Raw genomic sequence first — 22,537 nt, 5'->3', positions numbered from 1 at the left:
TAGCAAATATTCTTCTCCATTTAAAGAAGAAATCAGCTAAAATGCTGTTAATACTTTTATTTGAGTTATAACGGATTTAAGTTTTTATCTCTGACATCCAAACCAGTGATTTTGATCCTGTCATTTTAGTCTCGAGGAAACGATGACATGACTATTGACCAATTCATTCATTGACGATTTGACCAATTTCAGGAAATAAATATCAAAATAATTTGCATAGTCTGTCTAGTAAACGAATCTACAGCTTCTCTGATATTTGATCTCTCTCCATTTCCCTTATAATAAAATGTAATTACTCACACTCAGACATAATCAAAGCAGCAGTCAGCTCTACATGTCATGTCTGTGTAATTCATTTAGCTTCATGATCCTCCTCTGATTGATCCTCCGCCGTGAAGCAAATGTCGGTCCCCGAGATTAAAACACACCCACCACACTTGCTCCATTTCAATTGAATCCCAAAAAAAATGGATTAAACTTCTATATTAGACTTTAACTTATTCATATAAAGGCAGAGGAAATGAAAAGAGACACCATTCTCACACACAGGGTTTGTATTAGCAGTGACTCCCAACTTTACTTTGAAAGTCCTGTCCAAAATCAAATATGAGTAACGGCAACTCCTGTCCTCGCCGCTTATAATTGCTTTCAATTATTTTAAATGGATGCATTGTAAAGACCTTGAATCGTCGGATGAGTGTGAAACAAGCTTTTATACCCAGTGACAGATGTGACAGATGTGACAGATGTTAAAAGACGGAAATGTTTTACCACCATTCTGCTTTGCTGATATAAATTGTTAAATCAATACTTTATGTGTCTGAGCAGGTGCCTGTAAATTGAGCAGATTATTAGCGTTGCAGTGTATTTTGGGCGTGCAGTGAATCACCGGGCGGGCGTCACGTTGGAGGTACAGTCACAGAAACTCAGAATCACTCCCCAGTGTCTCGCTTCAGCCTGATGTGGTCGCACAGAACTCATTACTGTGGTAACGTGGAGACTTTGAGGCCTTTAACATCAATGAGACACAAATCAAAAGGAAAAAACTGTAATTGGCAGTGAAGCACTATTACAGGGTTATTACGGTTTCTGAAACACTGACACTTTTAGCCCATAATTGCAGCAATATTAATAATGTGAGTCATTCACTTTACAAAATAATAAGAAGTGGAATGATTTGTCCAGCTAACTTTAATGTTATTGTACCTTTTCAATATGACTTATACCGCATGAAATACCTAACAAATATCCATAGTTTCATAATTAGAATGCATTATATATATATGTATATGTACATATACATATACAGTACATACATATATATGTATATATATACAAACATATAAATAAATAAATAAATATAAAAGTTTTCTTTAAAATACCTGTGAACTATATATCGTTCCATTTCAAAACAAACCCTTTTATTTTGAAATTCTATAAAATATCATCATTATCTATTGAAATGGTAAATGGTCTGTATGTATCTCGTGTTTTTCTCGTCTTTACTGGCTTAACCATTCACCCATTCACACCTATTCACTCGCACATTCACTATAAAACATGCACATTTATCATAAACTATGGTTTCCTGTCCGTCTATCTCAAAGATAGCTGTGACAGTACTGATAATGTACCGTCTGTGTGCCTCATGGTCACTCAGACAGAGGTAATGGAACTTTAACAACACAACTCCGTGTATGTCACGTTAGGAACGTACCGCTGAAGGTCAGCCTCGAGAAATGAACTACAGTGCGCCGCGTTAACGCACACTGCTCATCACTCTTCGCCTTAAACTGCCTCGGCTCATGATGACTTTTTCATCACAGCTTTAATAAGGAGCCGCTGAGGCAGTGAGGCACGAGATGGGAGTCAAAAATCACAGCCTTTGTCCCAAGGTCTCCTCCTCCTCCTCCTCCTCCTCCTGCATTCCACTCATCAGAGAGAGAGAGAAAACAAGTGCTGAGGAAGACTGTCATCTGCTTTCATTATCCCTGCACTTAGCTACAGTCAAAGGGGATTGCAGAGCATGTGGAGGCCAGGCATCCTCTGCAGACCTCATTTGCAGAGACTGACACTCGGATGATGACTGTGGTGGTGTAATTTACAGCCGACAGGAGCTCCTTCTCGATCTACGGAGGATTGGAGCTCGACACTGATGCACAACTATAACAGTTGCATTGGCAGCTCCTCCTCAGTGCTCACTGAGGCCTTCGGGGCTTGAGTCACATTTGTCCTGATGTTGTTCGAACTCAATGTCACACAGTGTTGAGATGCGCTGGAGTTATTCTAATGTAGAAACAACAGCGGCCGAAGGAAAGATAAGCAACATTATGGCACAAGAGATTACTTTAAAGACAAATGTTTGGAGATTTGATCAAAAAGTCAGTAAAGCTCTTGTTGTTTTGCAAATGACCCAAAAAATATATCTGCAGAAACAGAGTCTGGTCCTGCTGATAAGAAAATAATAATGAAACAATGAAAAGTGCCTAAATTATTACAGCAGAATCTGTGTGTGTGTGTGGCTGTTACTTATTTACTTGCATGTGTATATGTAGTTTCATTGTCCCACAACAATATAATTTATTAAAGCGTAGGTAGGTGTATTTTCACTTCATATCTGGTTCACAATAGATCAAATAAGCTGTTGAGGGACTAAAAAAATTAAAAATAAAATAAATATTCAGTGTCTACACTTCACTGACGTCTGTGAGGTCAGTGTAAACATATACTGGCCTTGATATCCTCAGATACTTTTAACCCAGTGATATTTGAGGAATTTCAAGACAATTGTCCACTTATCATTCAAATATTTCTACCTAAACATGGAAACAGGGGGTCCCACATCTTGGTTGACATCAAGTTTCAAGGACTTTGCGGGACCAATGTCCTCAAATTCAAGAAACCAAATGTGCTGACACAGCTTAAGATGGGTCGCGCGACTTGTAAGTGCCTCTTCGTCCGTGACGGTGTCCACTTTTATTGGTTTGCAGCACGGCTCGGCATCTGGACAAATGATTATCCTTGGTACCTTGGGTCAAAGTCAGTCTTTGTAAATTGTCTTTAGTGAGACAGAGATCTTGGAATTTCCCCAGACTTTCCCAGGCATCACGTCGTCATTTTCTCTCTCTCTTAGAAATGGCTTAACTTTACTCGCTCATTGCTCTGCACGGAATCTCACGCCAACTTTAGAGAGAGAGAGAGACAGTGGACGCAACAGTGCTAGTAATTATGACTCCACGTTTGTACTGCGTAGGCCTATGGCCATTTGCCACTGTGGTCTCACCTCGGCACGGCACGGCACGGTTTAGGTTGCATCTCTACTGCAAAGCAGAGCAGGTACTAAAAAAAGAAGTACCTGGTAACAGGTACTATGCTCATGGTAACACAACTTAACCATGCTGTGCCGAGGCAAGGCATGAAACAGCAGGTGGCGTCGTAACAAACAAGGGAGACGTTTACCTAAATATCAACTTAACGTCTTTCTTGCGCAAAATTCAAGCACTTTCAATGGCCCGGGTCTTTTCCAAGGCCATGAATTATTTTTCAAAATTCACAAACCTTCAAGGATTTCAAGGACCCATGGGCACCCAGTTGAAAATATACATAAACAAGTGTCTTGCAGACGTATGAAAAGATGTATAACAAATACAGTCATGACAACAATAATTGTCTCACTTGTTAGACAGTCATGTGACATACTCGTCACGTGACTGACGTGACAGGCATAGTTTCTCTTAGATGTGGAAATATGATGTTGTTATATCTTCATTTTCCACATCTTCTGTGAATGTGTGTCCCTCTTCATTACACATTTATCCACAGACCTAATTCACTCGTTTATATAATTATAGTGTAGTGAGGCAACGGGAGAAAAAAAAAACAGGAAGGGAAATTGAATCGCTAACAGTGAAAACACTGTTTACGCATAAAAAGGAGGGAGGGAGGGAGGGCCAGGCCGAGTTAACAGGTCTAAGCCCAAAATAAACAGAACAAAACTCCACTGCATAACTCGTCACTGTAGAGCAACTATGTCTTTAATTTTCTTTCTAAATCTTTAAAGAGAGAAGAATTAAAAACCTCTTCCTAAAAGCAGGAATCAGACAAAGAGCCAATTAAAAGGGGCACCACTTGTGTTTCACCGCGCTGGTCCCATGACAGCAAAACCTGCTGCCGCCCCAATATTTTCTCCCCTCTTATCAGAGAGCGTCGCGAAATTGAAGGAGCTTGAAGTGACTGAAGTGACTCCTTCAGACTGTAATTAGCGTCTTGCTGCCTTTTTTATTGCCGGCTTTTGTTCGAAACTGTTCACCGTGACATAAACGCTGCCCACGCACAATTTCCATGTTCCCAACACTCCTTCGCTCTCACGACAATTTGAAACATCACCTCCACCGAGTTCATTTCCCAACCTTCAGTTCTCGACAATGCAAAACCAATCTCTCGCTGATAAATGAATAACTTAATTGAGAATAACTGCTATTCAGAAACGTCTCCAACCGTTAAACCTGAGGGACGCCAAACTTTCTGGTCTCCATCTCATGTTCTATCCAGTGCCCGTGTTGTTTTTAAGAACAAATGCAACATGATTGAAAGAGAGAATTCAAAGAGTTCTTTGAGAACGACCATGTATGAAATTATCCACAGATTACTTACAAGAAAGTTCCAACGTGCTGGTTTTAAACCATTTCTTCTGCAGAGAAGCATTCGCCCGAGGTGAAAGGTCACTTGGCTTTTAAAGGACATGGAACTCTGATTGCTTTTAATTGTATGGCGCACAATCGCAATGAATGCTTTCTGAAAACCATCCACCTGGGAAACCAGTAGAGAGTTTTTTTCAGTGTTCATCGATGATAAATTTGAGTGGAATGGTCACAATCTCATTCAGGATTCACAGATTGTCCATGCAAGTGCATTTAAAACCATATTTATGCCATAAATTGGGTTGTCACGTTATTGTAATCAACATTTTTGAAGCTCCTTGGTGGTGAAGTTGCGTACATTTCATTTCTGAATGAGCCATGTTCATTTAGCGTTTAAACTAAATGTTTTAAGAGTAGTTTTCCACTAAATAAAATGACTCTGATAAACATCAGGTAAGTGCTTGCTGTCATCTTGCTTTGCATGTTTTAGTTTGTTTGGGAAAGAAGAAGAAGTACAAGAACCAGACAGCTTCACTGAGTGGGAAGAACCAGGACTGAGCCAAAATCCAAAGATGCACTTCCAGGAAGTCAAACTTTGACAGGAAATCCATACAAAGATGATTTGTTAGTGTTCTGTAAAACGACTAAAACAACTGTCAGAGACAAAATGTGAAGATAAATAAACCAGAATCTTTTACCTGATGGTTCTACACCTCCAGAAACCAGCTAAGTTTGCTACTGGTCAGAGAAATGTGATGTTGAAGTTAACAAATGATCAACACATTTCCTTAGTTATGGCTGAAGATCAGTGTGACCTTGGACTTTGACGACTAAACTCTTATCGTTCCATTTACGAGTCCCACTAAAATGTGTCTACTGAATTTGAAGGAAATGTATTCATGATTCAAGACCTTTAGTGGGTCAAAACAATGTCATATTACATTACAGCGACCTGTAATCACTACATTCTAATAAAATTCCATCCTAGATTTTAAGGGAATGTGTGGCAGATGTAATAATGTTTGGGGGGAAAATAAAAGGAGGGAGGATCAGAACGTTCCAATGGATGAGGGCGGCTGGCGATGTTCTGTGACTCGGCATCGCTGGTTGCTGAGGATGTACTCTTCACACTGGATTACACTTATTGCATTGCCTTCCCACGCCAGGTCCCTTTGATGTGGAAGTGTTTGAACGACGTCCAACACTGGTTTTAATCTCAGTTTTGGACAAGACTGAAAGAGAAATCTTTTTTTCGTTTTTGTTTTTTTGCTTCGTACAGTGATAAGGAAACGCTCACACAATGGCAGACGATTGCTCGATGAAGTGAGAGAAAAGTCTGCACAGTGTCTGTATAAAGATTAACCAATATGAACAACAGATTCAGCAGGACATGGAGACGGGTGACAGTAAGGTCTGGATGGGGAAGAGTGCAGAGATAAATATGGAGGAAGTTAATAAAAGAGGAACAAGAAGAAGAGAGGAAGATAAATTAGGAAGCACAGAGCAAGTAGAGTGTCTTGCTTAAGTATTCACTAGTGCTGTCACTTAAACGCACTATTAACGGCGTTAACGCAAACCCATTTTAACCGCGTAAATTTTTTTTATTGCAAGATTAACGCTCTTTTTGGCCTAGCACACTTACGTAGTTTTTAGTTCACATGCTGTTGCAACAACTAGTAACGTTAGAAAAAACGACAACACCACACTGGCTCTAGCTAGACCGGAAAAAAAGCAACAGGCACGCTGCACACACTTGCGAGCCGGCCAAAGAGTATAGAGATGTTCCGATACCATTTTTTCCCTACCGATTCCGATACTTATGCTGTGGGTATCGGCTGATACAGAGTACCGATACCGATACCAGTGTGTTATAAAAAAAAAATATCATACTAGTACTCGAGTACTCGCCGATACCGATGCCCACATTTTCGATACTGGTATCGGAATCGGAAAAACTCTAAAAGAGTAGTAGGCTAACGTTGCATTTTTGAGAGGATGGCGGGCACGAGACACCAAAATGGATGCCAATAAGATTCTGAAGGGAAAGTTTACTTTAAAAAAGTTGCCAAATGGTTCCTTTGACGAGACCAAGGTCATCTGTGAGTTTTGTCGTTGTGAACTGAGCTATCATCGCAGCACGTCCAGTCTGAAATACCACACAAGCTGATTCGAATTCTCCATACATTTTTACATCATTATTCTCATTTTCATAAAAAAAAAAAAAAAAAACATATTTAAAAGGATGAATGTGTGACATTTGTGCAGCTCTGTGAGAAACAAAGACGTTCTCTTCGGTCTGCAGAATAAGACATGTAATAATATTTCATCTAAAATTATATTTTGACACACATTTGCGATTAATTGTGAGTTAACTATGACATTAATTGCGATTAAATATTTTAAAAGTTTGACAGCACTAGTATTCACCCATATTTTACAACCACAAGTGTCGTAATCCAGACGAATGAAGGAGAAGATCAGTAAACAAACTAAAAAAAAGACACAGAGAGGTAAAAGCAGTGTTAAGCAAGCGTTCCACGTTGAAACAGATAGTCGATTCACACTCTCACTCCTCATTAAAGGTCTCCATTTCCACTCTTAAGTGAGCTGTGATTACTGTGGGCCCTGCTCATGAAATTACCTGGGACATTAAGTGGGACCTTTTCTGCTTATAGTCCCTGCAGCAGAGTTCAACATCACGCATACTGTCACCGTGGCCTCGTGGGACCGTGAGGGCAGAGAGGAAAACAGCCACTACCTCTGCTCGTTCAAAAATAAGGTTCCAGTTTGTCGAGTGTTTCCTGGTGCGCACACCAAAAGAAAAAAAGTATCTTTTGAAGCATCTTTTGATACTCGGGGCCAAAGAAGGAGGTGAAATGAGTCTTTATCTACTCTGAAATAAGCTTTGAATGTCCATTGTCCACGTGAAGCTCCTGAATCGATCAGGAAATCAGGAATCTTTGTTGAGATTTTATTCTTCGTTGAATGGGTTAATGAAGTTCTGATGTCATAGGTTCAATTCTTATCAAGAGGAAGACATTTGAATGACCTGTCCAAGGCTGTACCCTGACTTTCGCCCTATGCCAGTGGAGGTAATGCAGTAGAAAATGGATGGATGAATGGATGGAGCTGCAACTTCAGTCATCATAGCAGCTCCTAGGTTTTGGTTGCTTAGTAGCAATGGGCACAAGAGACGGTCAAAAACGACCTCTGGCCTTTTCTCCAAGTTTCTCCACACATTTTTTTGATTTTGCATCTTGTGTCGGAGACCAGGCTAATTTAATTTGGGCTGATTTTCAAGTGATTTTGTCATGAGCCACTCTGACAGACCTGAATATTATAAGGAACAGAGCGTGTTCCTTGGGAACAGAGTGTTTGTGACACCCTGGCGAGAATCTATAATCCCGCCTAGTCTGACATCTCCTACAATGTGCTCCCGGACGTTGACCAATAGGATAATAGAGGAATGCTATGATGTGGCGTAACCTACTGAGAGGACGCAGCTACTGTTGCTCTTGGGTGGAATAGTGACACCAAAGAACATTCTGTTGAGCTTTGGCAACAGAACCCCTGCCTCTTATGATGACGATGATTGACAACTCATTGCCTCAATCCCCTGATGTGTCATGAACGATGATTGGTCTGGGGGTGATATTTGACCCAAAGTCGCGTGCCACTGTGACTGATAAAGTGACATCGTGAAAGACAAAAGTATCATGTAGTCTGGCCCCGGCATTAAGTGGCCCTTTAGATGTCAGCGGGCTGCAGACAATTATCACTATAACACTGAAGTTTTGTCAGAAAATACAAAGTGGGAGCAACTTTTTGGCCTTTTCTCATCCTTACGTGGCCAATCTGGGAAGTTTCCCACAGCAGCGGCGCCCAAAGAGAGAGAGAGAGGTGTTGCTATGGAGATGGAGTTATCAGCCTGTGGAACTGCAGCCGTTCTTGTAACAGTCTACAGGGAATGTGACTGCTTTTTTATCATCCAACAACTCATTACACACAAGAGTAAAACACACACTTTCAGCAGCTGAATGACTTTAATGTAAATAAAAAAAAAAAAAAAAGCGATCATGAGTCTATGAATGCAGTAAGTATGTGGAGGAGAGTAAAAAGAACTTTTTTTAAGAGTAACACTGGATTACATGTGGGATCATAATGCTGTGAATCCCGTATGTGTTTAGATGTAAAGCGCAATAGTGTTGCCGTTACAATTAAAATGTTATATTTGTAACTAATTAACCTGTTGACAAGATTATTATATATCACTTTAATTTATGGGGCCACACGGTGGTATAGTGGTTAGCACTCTCGCCTTGCAGCGAGAAGACCCGGGTTCGATCCCCGGTTGGAACAAGGGCCTTTCTGCATGGAGTTTGCATGTTCTCCCCGTGTGTGCGTGGGTTCTCTCCGGGTACTCCGGCTTCCTCCCACAGTCCAAAAACATGCAATGTGGGGATAGGTAAATTGGACACTCCAAATTGACCATAGGAGTGAGTGTGAGAGTGAATGGTTGTTTGTCTCTATCTGTGTGTGGCCCTGCGATGGACTGGCGAACTGTCCAGGGTGTACCCCGCCTCTCGCCCGATGTAGCTGAGATTGGCACAGCACCCCCCGCGACCCTCTGGCGGAGGATAAAGCGATAGATGATGACTGACTGACTGACTTTAATTTATGTTTCAGAAAAGCTCTTAACCCTGAAAAACCCCTTTAAAATTGCAAAATGTCCTCACAAAGATAGGTTTGTGCGTTTTTTGGACCTCACAGAGACATGAACACAAGGACACACACGGCACAGTATTATCAGCGTGCTTGAAAACCCGGCTTTTCATGCACACACACACTCTTGACCCAGAAGTGTCCCACACAGTCAAGCGCCGAGGCTCTGTGGCTTCAAGAGACAGATGCGGGAATCCTGATTAAACCGTCGTCTCACCCCCGAAACGGTTCCCTCGTCTCGACAGACTGCTGCCACAGCTGACAACTCACACGGAGCAAACGTGCACAGACATAAAAGCCATTCATTAGACCTTGGTGAAGCCAGCGGTCACTGTCCACTGGTAAAGACAGAAGTCTAGTGTTTTTTTGTGATGTTCTAACCAGAGGTGTTTCTGTCTGACCTTGGTTCTTTTGCCATTTAGCAAGGTTTCCTCAGTGATCCAAACTGACCCAGACTGCTGTAACCACACACTCCCACACTGCATTCTAAATTCTACCCACTCGTCACTTTGTAGTTTGTTCGTCTTTGGAGTCTAACTTTATACGCAAACTCTTACTTTTCTAAATAACTTCTTTAAATGACTGATTTGTGTTCCCTCACACAGACATTGCACCACCTGGGATTATTATAGAATCTTTCACCCTGATTTGCTGGGTGTTATGTTTGCGCTGAGTCTGACAGATAATTGTCATTGTACATTATTTGTTTAATTTATGCAAAATTTGTCAGGGACAATGCACATATCATATAGGATTTTAAGCCAAGGCTAATTTGCAATCCTTTTCTCTGGTTAGGGCGAGAATTGGGTTTAAAATGAGGGTTAGGCACTTAATTGTGATGGTTAGGGTTTGGGTGAGGGGCTAGGGAATGCATTATGTCTGTGATGTGTCCTCACTAAGACATAAAAAACAAGTGTGTGTTGTTGTCACTGCAGCCACTCAGACTGGGAGGCTGGGGTTTTTTTCCAATTCCAGAATGGATTGCAGGGAGTTGTTGATCTGTCTGACCCTTGAGTGTTTTCACTTCATCACATGCAGTGTTCAACAATGGAGGGGGGCAAAAAAAAATCCCATTTACTGAAGGATTCAGGATGGACAATTGTCCATTCAGGCTTACATGTAGCGTGCATCCACTTAAACATATAGGTTGAATATAATTATTTAGAAAGCTCTCCAACGGTCCAGTCACTGAGCAAGGTGATTTAAATGAAATGTTTAAAAGGTTGGTGTTTTCTGTTCTGTTTGTAGTTTGTGGGATAAGAAGCATTTATTCCATCAACTTCTGAAACTTTTCGACGGCGCTTCTTTGTGGTTTCAGTCATAGCTCACTTTACTAGCACAATGTTGCCGCTGCAGTCATCTCTCTCGACATTAAATGAATCATTTCCTGTGCGCAGCGTGGCAATGCCGCAGGGTGACACAAGATCTAAACGCTGCTCAACACCACTCCCCTGGCTCCCTATCAAACATTGCATTACCAATCCATGCAGACATTGTCAACCCACACACTGCTCGGCACCATCTGGAAGAGCACCCCCACCCCATCAGCTTGGGAGAAGGAACGGGTGTCCAAGGAGGTCCCCAAGAAACACCTGGTGTCAGACCCTACCCAACAGGTCCCTGGCACAGACCTCCCAAGGAGACAGTGGTCAACCCTCAATAGATTCAGGACTGGACATGGCCCAGCCTTCACAAATGGAGCAGTAGCCCAAGCCCACTATGTGCTCGTGGAGAGGAGCAGACAATGGAGCACATCATTGAAGCTTGCCCTCTCCAAAGACTGAAAGGAGGATTAGGAGGACTAAACAAATAAACACTGCTATATGAAAAACACAGCGGTGTGCAGCAGGCTAAAGGAATACTTCCCCAATTTGCATTTAGCTTTGTATTACTAGAATAGGGGTAGTATTTTTGAAAAATTGTGCTTCCCAACCTCAGTTCCCCCTGAATTGAGAAATATCTTCATTTCTTTTTGTTACGTTCCCACCAGTGACACTGTAAATTTCCTGTAATTTGTTAGACTGTAAACTGTAAATTTCCATAATTTGTTAGACAAAGGGTTTCTATGTGTACACTTGAGCGTGAATCTTTTTCCCCATCAAAAGATTGAGGTTATGCATTGTTTTTCCAACCTAATTGCACAGGGTGTGTTTGTTTGTGTGTGTGTGTGTGTGTGTGTGGGAGACGTACCTGTGCTACAGCCACTTGTGTCTGCTGTTGTTGTTGCTGAAGCTGCTGCTGGAGCAGTTGGATCTGGTGGTGGACAGACAGGGGGGCGACTGGTGGCAGTGTGCTTGAGGCAGGGAGCAGCATCCTGGGAGTGGACATAAGCAGAGAGGCCTCCTCTGGAGCCTGAGACCAGAAAGAGAGAGAGAGAGAGAGAGAAAGTTATTTTTGTGGCTCGAGACATGTCCAACTTACAATATTATTACAAACAAAAACTTTCAAGGTTGCGGATGCAAAAACACAGTGGAAAAAAATGATATCGCTGATGAATGACTCGATATAATCAGGGCAAAAATGCCCCAGAGAACAAGTCGAGTCATCATCAAAACATGAAATCTGAATTTGAAATGTAAAAATGTTGATTACTTCCAACAGAGTGGAACGAGCGGGGCTGAGAAAAACAAATCAGCGACACCAAAAATGATCCACTCCATCAGTAATGAGCTTGGAGACATGGTTTTCCTTCATCCACCATCATCAAGCAGCCCAATTGTTTTTGTGTCCTTATGTCATTTTTACAAATCAAATATATTTTTCTTTCTGCTGCAGATACAAATGAGGCAAGGGCCAGAAAAAAAGGCATAAACACAACTTTTACAGGACATTTCGTCCATTTTTTGTTACAGTCTGCAGCTGCACACAAGAACCACCTTGGTTGACATCCATTTCAAGGACTTTTCAAGGGCTTTCCAGAACAAATTTGCTGACAAAGCTGAAGATGGGAGGGTAGCTTGTAAGAGTGTCTTCGCCCATAGTGTCCACTTTTATTGATTTGCAGAATGCTCTGCATGTGGACAAGTGATTGTCCTTGGGATCTTGGGTCAAAGTCAGTCTCTATCATTTTCTTTGGTGAACCAGAGGTCTTGGAATTTGCATTTCCCAGGCATCACTTTACTCACTCATTGTTCTACATGTAATCTCACGTCACCGGTAGAGAGAGAGAGAGAGAGAGAGAGAGAGACAGAGAGAGAGAGAGAGAAAGAGAGAGAGAGAGACAGTGGACAGTGTCCACAACACTGCTAGTAATTATGACTAGGGTTGTCAAAAAAAATTCGATACTCAAATAGTAACCGATACTGAAAATTAGTATCGGATACGATATTAAGTTGCAAAAGTATCGATAATAACAGTGACGTCTTAGCCTCCTCCTGTTTACAAGCAACTTGACCCAGCAGCGCAGTAAACAGTTAGACACGCAGCTCGTCTCTCTCTAGCAGCTGAGAACACGACGTCGAACGCTAATCGACCCTCACAACACTGAGCTGGATAAAAATGGCAAGTTCTGCTGCTGGAGGACCTTCGCGGCTGTTTTAGTGGAAAAGGGAAAACGCAAAAGTGCTGTCCGGAATTATTTTGCATACGAGGCTAACGACCAGGGAAAGGCTAAGGACCCCGACAAGCTAATATGCGAACAATGCTACAAAATGGTGGCGACAAAGTTTCAAGAGGTGAGTAAAGCTCCTGTTTCAACCACATTTAAGCATTAAACAGTTAACGTTACGTTGAGTTATCATTAAGCTAATGTTAGCGGCTAGCAGCTATTGCTAATAAGAGCAAAATATTATAATATTTTTGTCATTGTTGCTGATTGGTGTTGTTTTGTTCTAATTTTATTAAAAAAAAAATTCTGCCCTAATCTTCGGTTATTTCTCCGATATCGAAAATGGTATAGAGTATCAAGTATTTTCCTGGGTATCGGTATAAGTATCGATTTTGGAATTTTAGTATCGTGACATAGGGATGTCACGATACTAAAATTATGACTCGCCGCTTGTTCTGCGTAGGCCTAGTCTACGTCAAGCAATGCAGGGCATGAAACAGTGGGTGGCGGCATAACAAACAATGGGAGGGCACTAATTTCAGACTATTTTTTCACAAACTTGCTGCCTCTTCTACACTTACAGCAGATCCATAGCATCCGGTTATTGGACACCTTTTGTTGCGTGGCTGCCAAATCATTACAATGATGTTTCTGACTGAATCCAATCTCTGTCACATCACTTACACGGGACACAAGGTGCTTCAAAGTGACTTTGACCGTTTCCACGCAGGAAAGTTGAACTGATAAAACACTGAATATGAACCTGCTTGAAGGAATCCCTGCCAGAACACTTCACCATCTGTCTCCCATTAAACACCTTCTGGTAACACACACACACACACACACACACAGTGACACACACTGCTCATGTAAGGGAGATGTGACTGATAGTCTGTCTGAGCAGGATCTCAAAGGTTAATGAGACAAAATGGTCCAAGTTAACAGGTTGGAAGGTGCCATCATATAATGGACGGTAAGGCCGAGGACTGCAGTACGTGGCCGGGCAGTCTCTCTGTGAGAGTACGCACTGAGACAGTTTATATCCAGCCTGCGGGCCAACTCGTAAATATGAAAATAATACTTTCAAAATAAAAAATAAAACGTGTTTCAGGTCACGGTTAAGGTGGAGAAAACAAAAAAGCAAAGAGAAGCCGGTGATCATAAAACCCAGACTGTGCGGCTTTCACAGTCCGTTCAAGAAGAAGTAGCCAAAACGTTTAAAAGCTGCAGTGAAACAAGCCGACGGTGAACATTTCGTCTTTTTCTGCCACCTTGTTTTGACCTGCGATAACAGCGTCCCCTCGAGCCCATTACCATCATTTTAAAAGTGCTGCAGCACAGTGGGCCCCAAACAGCTTTAAAGATTGGAAAGGAAATGATTCTCTGGACTCTCTGATGTCTTGAGTGCATCCTTCAAAATGGTCGATAGAGCTGGTAGAGGATACGGCACATTTTCTTTTAAAGTTTTTCAAATAATATGGTAAATGGTGCGTATTTAACACTTTTCTAGTCTTGAGGACTCCTTGAAACTGCTTTACACTACAGTGTTTGCCATGCACCCATTCACTCATACACTCAGAAACAAAAAATAAAACATAATAAGATAAAAAAGTAAAGAGTTTTTAGTTGGTTCAGGTAATAAATGACATAAATGCATAAATGAAAAAGACAACATCTTTCATACCCCTTCACATGCTGCCAGAACACATCAGCAAGTGGTAGAGCGGGGAATCAAACCCCTCAACCTTCCGGTTAATACTCAAGTCGCTCTACCACTGATCCACCACCCATCCCCATATAATAGGGGCTGCGTGTGTCTGCTTACAGGAACTGTAGCAGATCGTCCTTGACCACGGAATTCATTATCCATCCTGCGTTCAGCACAGTTTCCGTTCTTCCAGCACGATTACGACTAATCAGAGAGGGAAACGCCCACACTCATTAGATTTAATCAGGAGCAGCTTGGTCTCCCAGAATTTTCTTTATTTATTTATTTATTGCAAACCATGGAAAATGTTAATTGTCAATTATGTACAGAGAATAAAACGTGAAGTGTTGGAATGTTATGTTTTAGTGAACCAATGGTTTCATATGGTATCATTTATATCAAGATTTCAAATGTGTGTGTGTGTGTGTGTGTGTTTGGGGGGGTGAGATGTACTGAAGCAGACAGTTCAAGACCAAACTTTAGAATATTTGCGTCAGACATCCTCGCCATTAAAAATGTCCCCCTACATTTTTAACGGCGAGGATGATGACACCAAGATGAAACAACCATGATCTTTTCTAAAAACGTAACCACATTCATTACCATCCGGGATCAGTTATCGTCACGTTTTCCTCATTTGAGCCAAAAAGAAAGAAAAAAAAACAAAAAACAAGCGCTTAGAAATCACTGTCACATTGAGACCACGTGTAAATGAGTCGCATATTTCAGAGACGCGAGCTCGCACGGATCTGTGCGAGGCCGCAATGATTCATCTATTGTTAATGTTTGTTTGTTTTTTAATGAAAACAAGTCTGGTTTTATGGAATCATTACAATTTTGTGGGCAAAACAAGACAATTTAAGACCATTGTCTTCTAATTTTTCAACGTTTTGGGACATTTTATGGACCAAACAACTCATCGACGAATCAATAAATGAATCCACAGATTTGTAGTACAAATGTACAAAAACATAATCTGGAGTTTAGACAGTATCATTTCTGTAAGGTTTGGTTGGTTTGGCGTGCGTAGACGATGCATTAGTTTGTGAATGACGGCCTGAATGTTCAATAACTCCTATCGTCTCCCTGTGTCTGTGTTTACCGCCAAGTCTGAGAAACAACAACTCATTTCTGTTCACCCACCGAATCCTAGGAGAGTTTACTACAGTTAAGCTAATTGAGAAGACGTGGGAGACAGAGGAGAGGACTCAGACCGCGGGGGGGGAGTTTAAGAAGATGGAGAAAAACTATCTGCTGCTGAAATACCTCACAATAACTGCTCCGGTCTGGTCTGCCTGAGGGAAAGTGAGCTATTACCATCCAACCGCCCCCCCCCCCCCCCCCCCACACACACACACTCACACACACACACACACACAGACACACTAATGCAGGTTCTTAGCAGGCAGGCAGACTCTGTCTTCATCTTTGAGCCTCTCCATATATTCACTAATGGAGAGAAAGGGAGGAGAAAGAGAAAGAGACGGAGAGGAAACTAAAGACAGATGAGACGGGACACAGGAAGTCTTTATTTCTCTTCCTGCAGCTGTGATTACACTCGTCGCCATGTGTCTGTCAAACACGCCGCTCCCTCGCTCCCTCCCACACTCACACATGCACATACACAATAAAACACTAAAAGGTTAGACGTGGTCTGTGTTCTCTCACTGTTAACAGCCTGAGCTACAGATGTAGAGCCGTATCAAGGCCTCAGGGGTGGAGGGAAAACGCCTTCAAGATCGACTCAAATTACAGTCATTATATAATAGTCGAGTCTTTACATGAGTGTGAGCGTCGAGTAAAAAATGTCGCCATTGAGCTCCGAGTGCAAGAACAATTTCTTTTAATACACGTCAAGTGTATTTTATCTGTATTACCCCCCAAATCATCACGCGGGAAATAAATGACAAGCTCTGTCTGTCGGTGAGTCAAGTCACGCAGAAGATGGCAGCCAAATCATTGCTACTGAACGACAAGGCATTAATATTATGTGCTCTGTGAGGCTGTTTTCAGGTAGGTTTGTTTATCTAAGCACATGGTTCTCAAACTGGGGTGGGAGTCGGGGAGTGCAGCACCTCACTTTTGAATCCGCAAAACCTTATGACGATTATCCGCCTTTGATGTGTCCAACTCATTTAGGTAGTGTGCAAATTGCCAAAATGGCCAACTTCCTGTTGAGTTGAGGCCATGGTCGCGGTTGACTTTTGGTTCGTCTTGGTGCATAATATCTTCCCACCAAGTTTCGGGAATTTTGCCTCTGTTTTCACCTTGGGGTGGGGGCGCTATAGAGCCCTTGAGCAACACACGGGTCCGGGTACTATGCCGATATCGCATTTTCAAGCCACGGATATCATAATAATCTGAAGGATAACAATCAGTCCCCAGCATTCTAAGCTTGGGCTTAATCTAACTTTACGAGTGTGTGAAGTATATGTGAGGAAGAGGAGGATGATGAGAGAGCAAATTATCTTATTGCTCTACTGTGTGTCTTTTAAAACTTTATTAGCGAGAACCTGGTTTTCTTCGCAAATGCCAGTTCATTTGTGATTCACAAAAAGTGTTTTCTTGTTATGGAGTGGGTTTTTTGGTGAATCGGGTAACAGGTAAAAACAGACGAAAAAAAAAACTGTTGACATCAAATTTTCAATAAACAAGGCCTCACTTAATAATAATAATAATAATAATAATAATATGCTGCTGGGAAACAAGAGTATGTAGCACAGCTGTGCTGTCGTTCAATTTCCATTTTGCCCACTGGCTATTTTCAATTTCAACAGCAACATGAGGGACTGAACCGTCTGACGGGGGCTTGTTGTTGTTTTTCTTTCGCATGTATATTTCACACTCTTCACATAAGAAACTGTGAAATCATTCTCCTGCTGACTGCTGACATTCAGCAGCATGATTTAAAGTCAAAGCTGCAGGACGCACATGTAACTTTTAAATATAAAACAAAATTGTCTGTTACTTTAAAACCACTAAACACCAACACCACTCTCTCTGTGTTTCTCAGTATAACCTAAACCTAATTTTTACATTTAAATATGTAAATAACTGATATATTTGCACTCTACACTTTGATATGCTGCTCCCCTTTCTTCAAGGTTTTTTTTTTTTTTTGCTGAGTCAGAGCCTGGATGATTTTCAGAAGGTCTTTTCTTCTGAGATATTATGGACCTTCGCAGCGGAATGTTCCATTCCCGCTGAAATCATTGTTGTGTTTGGAAAAAAAAAAAAGAAAAAAAAGACGATTTTGAACGTCAGCACAGTACGGAGTGGAGGTAATGGAGTGGAAATACAAGCGACGGAGGCGTAAACAGAGGGAGACAAAGGCCACGTGTGGAAGTGGAAATGTGTGGGATCGTTAGACCCAGTGGAGACTTGAACACATCGTACGCTGCTTATTTCATATTATAGACAAACAGTACATTTGGCTTCAGTTGTTTATGTACTTGTAATGAGTATACAGAACTGGACAGTTGTCTGAATTCCTTGGTTGACATCAAATTCAAGGATTTGTCCAGGACCAACTCCATCAAATTCAAGGACTGAACGTGCTGACACAGCTCAAGATGGGAGGGCAACTTGTAAGAGCGTCTTCGCCCATGACGGCGTCCTCTTTTATTGATTCGCAGCACGCTCTGCAGCTTTGGATATTTTCATTGGTGAGACATTTTCCTTTGCCTGTCACTTGCTCTCTCTTGCTTCACTTGTTGTTCTGCTATAAATTAAGACTGGATGGTTGTTCTGCATGCGTAGGCCTATAGTCTATGTACATCCGTCAGTCAGTCGTGGGCATTATTATATGCCACCAATGTTCAGCCAAACTTAAGTCTGATCATCCCGGTGAAGCCTGCAGTGACTCAGCTGTATCTACAGTCACAGTTTCAAACGTCACATTGAGTTAGATTTGTAATATCTGCAAGGCTTTCAAGAAAAAAGAAGTACCGTCCTTCAATTGGAAACCAGTCAGCAAAAAAAAATCCTGCACAAACCCACTGATTTTTTTTCAGTGAGTGGAAAGTCAACATGATGCATTTGTTTTTGCCATTGTGTGTGTGTGTGTGTCTTAAATAAGCTGTGTGGACCAAACCTATCTTTGTGAGGACATTTTGGCTGGTCCACACAGGCATTACACGGCTTTTTGAGGATTAAGACGCAGTTTTAGGGTTAGGCTTATAGGTTAAAGGTTAGGATAAGGTGTTTCGTTGTGATGGTTGAGGTTAGGGTAAGAGGTAAGGGTGTGTGTGTGTGTGTGTGTGTGTGAAGACTAGAGACTAGTGTAAAGAGAAGTCTCTGTCCTATAGGCTGCCAAGAAGAAAGCCAGAGAAAAAAATAGCTAAATCCCTGAAACAAAAGACATGTACTTAGAGCAGAGGAGAAGTAGATGTTCACTGTTCAATAAAAGGATGCAGAACACAGAGAAACAGAGAGAGAGAGAGCTTACAACCTCCCTACTTCACAGCTAAAAACATGCTGTATTTCGGGGGCTTTGTTTACAGCAATGCAGAACATTGCAGGAGTTTTATGTGCAAGTTTTTTTCCCCTATTTGCATACTAATTTGCTCAAACCCAGCACCGTTCATATATTAAACCAAGTAATTAAACTGTCATTAAGACAAAACAATAACTAGTAGGAAAAACAGCCATAAAAACAAAAGCATTATTACCACTCTCAGTAATAAGTGAAAATAAAGAACATTCCATAGCACTGCACAAACTCTTCATCAGGGTGATGATCATCAGTAAATCACAGTTTACATTTTAAAAGCCAGTGGCACACTTTTAATTATTTAAACAGCAGCCTGTTTAAATAAGTGTAAATAAGGAGTCCTTTCATTATTATAGCAGAACTATGCAGGATTTTTACTCTAATTTAACAGCTTCAGAGTCATTGTGATGGTTAAATGTCTTCACTTCTTTCATTTTATTTCACCTCCTCAACTGTCTGTTAGCGGAGTGAATTTTGCAAGATCAGGGCTGCCTGATCTTGTCCTGAGTATCCTTAGTAGTCCTGAGAATCAGGAGGTATTGTGAAGTCTCAGGTCTGAAGAGAAACATACATTGCTTCACGGCACTACAGACAGACAGACACACACACACACACACACACCCAAGCCAGGTACAGGCTATAAGATCGAGGCAACAATATCATTATTTTAGATGCGCCAGAGAGAACCGTCGTCTGAGGAAGCGAGGGGGATGAAACGACTGTGTGACTGAGCGAGGGGCCACACAGGAGCAAACATCAGATCAGCTTTTTCTTGCTGAATTAATGTGTTTTTCTCAATGTTTGCTATTGTGTAAAGTAGGGCTGTAAACTCCTAGTCGACTGGTCGATTTATTGGTCGATATGTTCTGGCTCGACCAAAATTCTGATCGTTTTTTTGCCGTGGTAATTTCATACAGTCTATGGTTAATTTCATCAGGGGGAAAGTACCAAGTGCTAATGGGGGTGTTTTCAGAGCATCCCTTTTGTTTTTCGGTTGGAGGTTGGCTGTAGTGAGATACTCTGACCTTCTGGGCTCCTCTACCTAAAGCCCATTATTCCTATTCAACTGTGTGTTTGTAATTTCAGGTCTGGGCCAACTGAGGTAAACTAATGATGTGATGTGAGTGTGTGTGTGGGGTGTGGAGTGGAGTGAGAGTAGGAGTGCCGACAGTGGAGAGCTGCCCATAGCAATACCTTCAGAGATCAGAGTGTTTACACCTGTCTGACAGCATCTGAGAGTGGGCCAGAGGCAAAAAAAAAAAAAAAAAACTCCATCAAAGCTTTGTTGCACAACCTTCCCTTTAAATCTCTCGCACACACACACACACACACGCACACACACACACACGCGCGCGCACTGAGGTCTGCGTTTGAACAGGAGCTTAAAAACTGATGTAAAGGAAAATGTCTAGTTTTGGATGCTTGAAAATCAGCGTTGACATTTTCGTTTCTGGCACCGTTGCTTTTTATTAAAACCATCGATTACCGTCTGTCTCGCCAAAAAAAGAACCCCAACAAAATAAATAAATAAATAAGATAAATAAATAAATAAACAGCGTGGCACTCTGGTATATGTACGATTAAGTTACCTTCAAACTGTGACTTTTGTCTTTCCAATCTCTCTGCCTTCCTCTGTGATCCTGCAGGCAAGTCTTTTCAAAGTAAAGCTTGTGAAGATTTTTTTATTTTACACAGGACACTGAGGGATTTGTCAGTCTGAGGAGAGCCGACAGCAGGAGAGTGAACTTTAACACTGCTTTCCCTTTCATGAGCTTCCAGAGGAGGCCTGCAGTGGATCAGATCCCCTCATGCTCGGGAACATACAAGCAAAAGCAAACACAGATGCGTCGCACATGTATCTTTCTCTCCAGCCCCCCCACTTGCCCTTGCACATTCCCCCCTTTAATTTGTCACATAGGGAAAGAAAAAAAAACAAAAAAACTGAAACAGGACACGTATAATAACGTACATGTGCGCGAAAGCGGCCACACAAACTGCTACACACTTTTTTTTGTTCTCCCAGTGACATGAGAATAGAGGTCATCGCTGGGAGCTCGTTGTTTCAGTGATTTCACGCCACGTTGCTTTCAATCAGGATCTGTAATGAAAAGTCTCGTAACTCTCACGTTAAAGGAGGGAGCAGATCTCGTCTGATAGAGAGAGACTCCTGCTCTGGTGTGATTGAACAGGTTCATTTGGTTTCTGAACCTGTAGCCTGACATGACGAGTGTTCTCATTGGCGTTTTGACTGAAAAGCTTAGTAAACTCAGGCCTGGTTTTCGAGTAAGAAGTAACAGTTTCAGTAACAGTGCGAGACGCTGTCTGATACACACTGTAATCCACTTTGGGTGAGAAGAAAGTTTGGCAAACGCTGCAAATGTGTTTTCCTAAACTGGCATCGTTTCAGGCAACAGCTTCTCTGCATGAAAATGTTCAGTGATGGATGCTGATGCAATGATTTGTTTTTCAGGTAAGCAGCAGCAGCAGCAGCAGCAGCAGCTTTGTTGTCTGACACGGCTGACTTGTTTAATTATTTTCGCCGATTTGTGTGTACCTGCTTTTGAGTGTTGTTGGTTTTAACGCTTCAGCGAGCTTCAGATGTGAAATGGGTCATCAGACGTCTTATCATTTCTGAACACGTTAATGGAGAGAAAATCAGATCCCAGGTTTTTAATCCACGGTGAGCACTTTAAAGCACACTGAGGCCTTCAGGCCACTTCATCACTTTATCAAGACGCCGATTATGGACCTGGTTAAATGTCTTTAAATTAAAATGAGGTGTCTTAAAAGGCAGAAATAGAAGTTTTGAATGTACTACCCTTGTGTATAATCACTTTAGAATTAACCGCTCCCATTGGATTATTGTAGTACAGGTGTAGTGCTCACTAATACAGTTTGAATGTATTTTTCAACACACAATGTGAGAGAACGATGCATTTTGTTTGTAATATAGGAAATGTTGCATCTTAGACTTTAATTTGTTAAAAAAAAAGTGTTACATTTATGTTCATAAGGCAAGAGCCTTGTTCTATAGATGAATCCGGCCAAGAACCAGAAGTAAACAAGCCGCCATTGCTGCGGTGGCGTCTCCCTCCAGTATGCGCACGATTCAATGTCATAAGTGTTGTTATGAAATGTTCTACTTTTACGTGTACTTTTTATGCAGCATTACTTTTGACAACGATGTCTAGGAAGTCGGGAAGAACCTGTGCAGTTCTCGGCAATCAACAGCAGTGGGAAACATCAACTTTGGAAAGAAACTGAACGCTAACTACACAAATCTTTACCTCATGAAGAGTGCCCCTGTCTGAGGCCGTACGGGCGACATTGATTCCCTGGGCGTGCAGAGGACCAAGATGTTCGCCAGAAGTGGATGAAGAATATTAACAGAGGGGACTTTTTTCCCCCGACAGCAGCAGCATGGCAAG

At 41.7% G+C, this 22,537-nt stretch overlaps 1 protein-coding gene across 2 annotated transcripts in view; it reads right to left on the bottom strand.

The window, feature by feature from the left end:
- LOC131465483 (carboxyl-terminal PDZ ligand of neuronal nitric oxide synthase protein-like) overlaps nucleotides 1–22,537 on the bottom strand; it is a 165,048-nt gene that overhangs the window by 31,043 nt on the left and 111,468 nt on the right. For both annotated transcript variants that reach the window (XM_058638195.1, XM_058638197.1), the window contains exon 8: nucleotides 11,553–11,714. In XM_058638195.1, the coding sequence (XP_058494178.1) occupies nucleotides 11,553–11,714 (162 nt within the window). The remainder of the gene's footprint in view (nucleotides 1–11,552; nucleotides 11,715–22,537) is intronic.

Source organism: Solea solea, chromosome 9, assembly GCF_958295425.1.
Source record: "Solea solea chromosome 9, fSolSol10.1, whole genome shotgun sequence".
Lineage (NCBI taxonomy): Eukaryota > Metazoa > Chordata > Actinopteri > Pleuronectiformes > Soleidae > Solea > Solea solea.
Note: the sequence above shows the minus strand (reverse complement) of the source record. Positions and strands in the feature narration are given on the sequence as shown.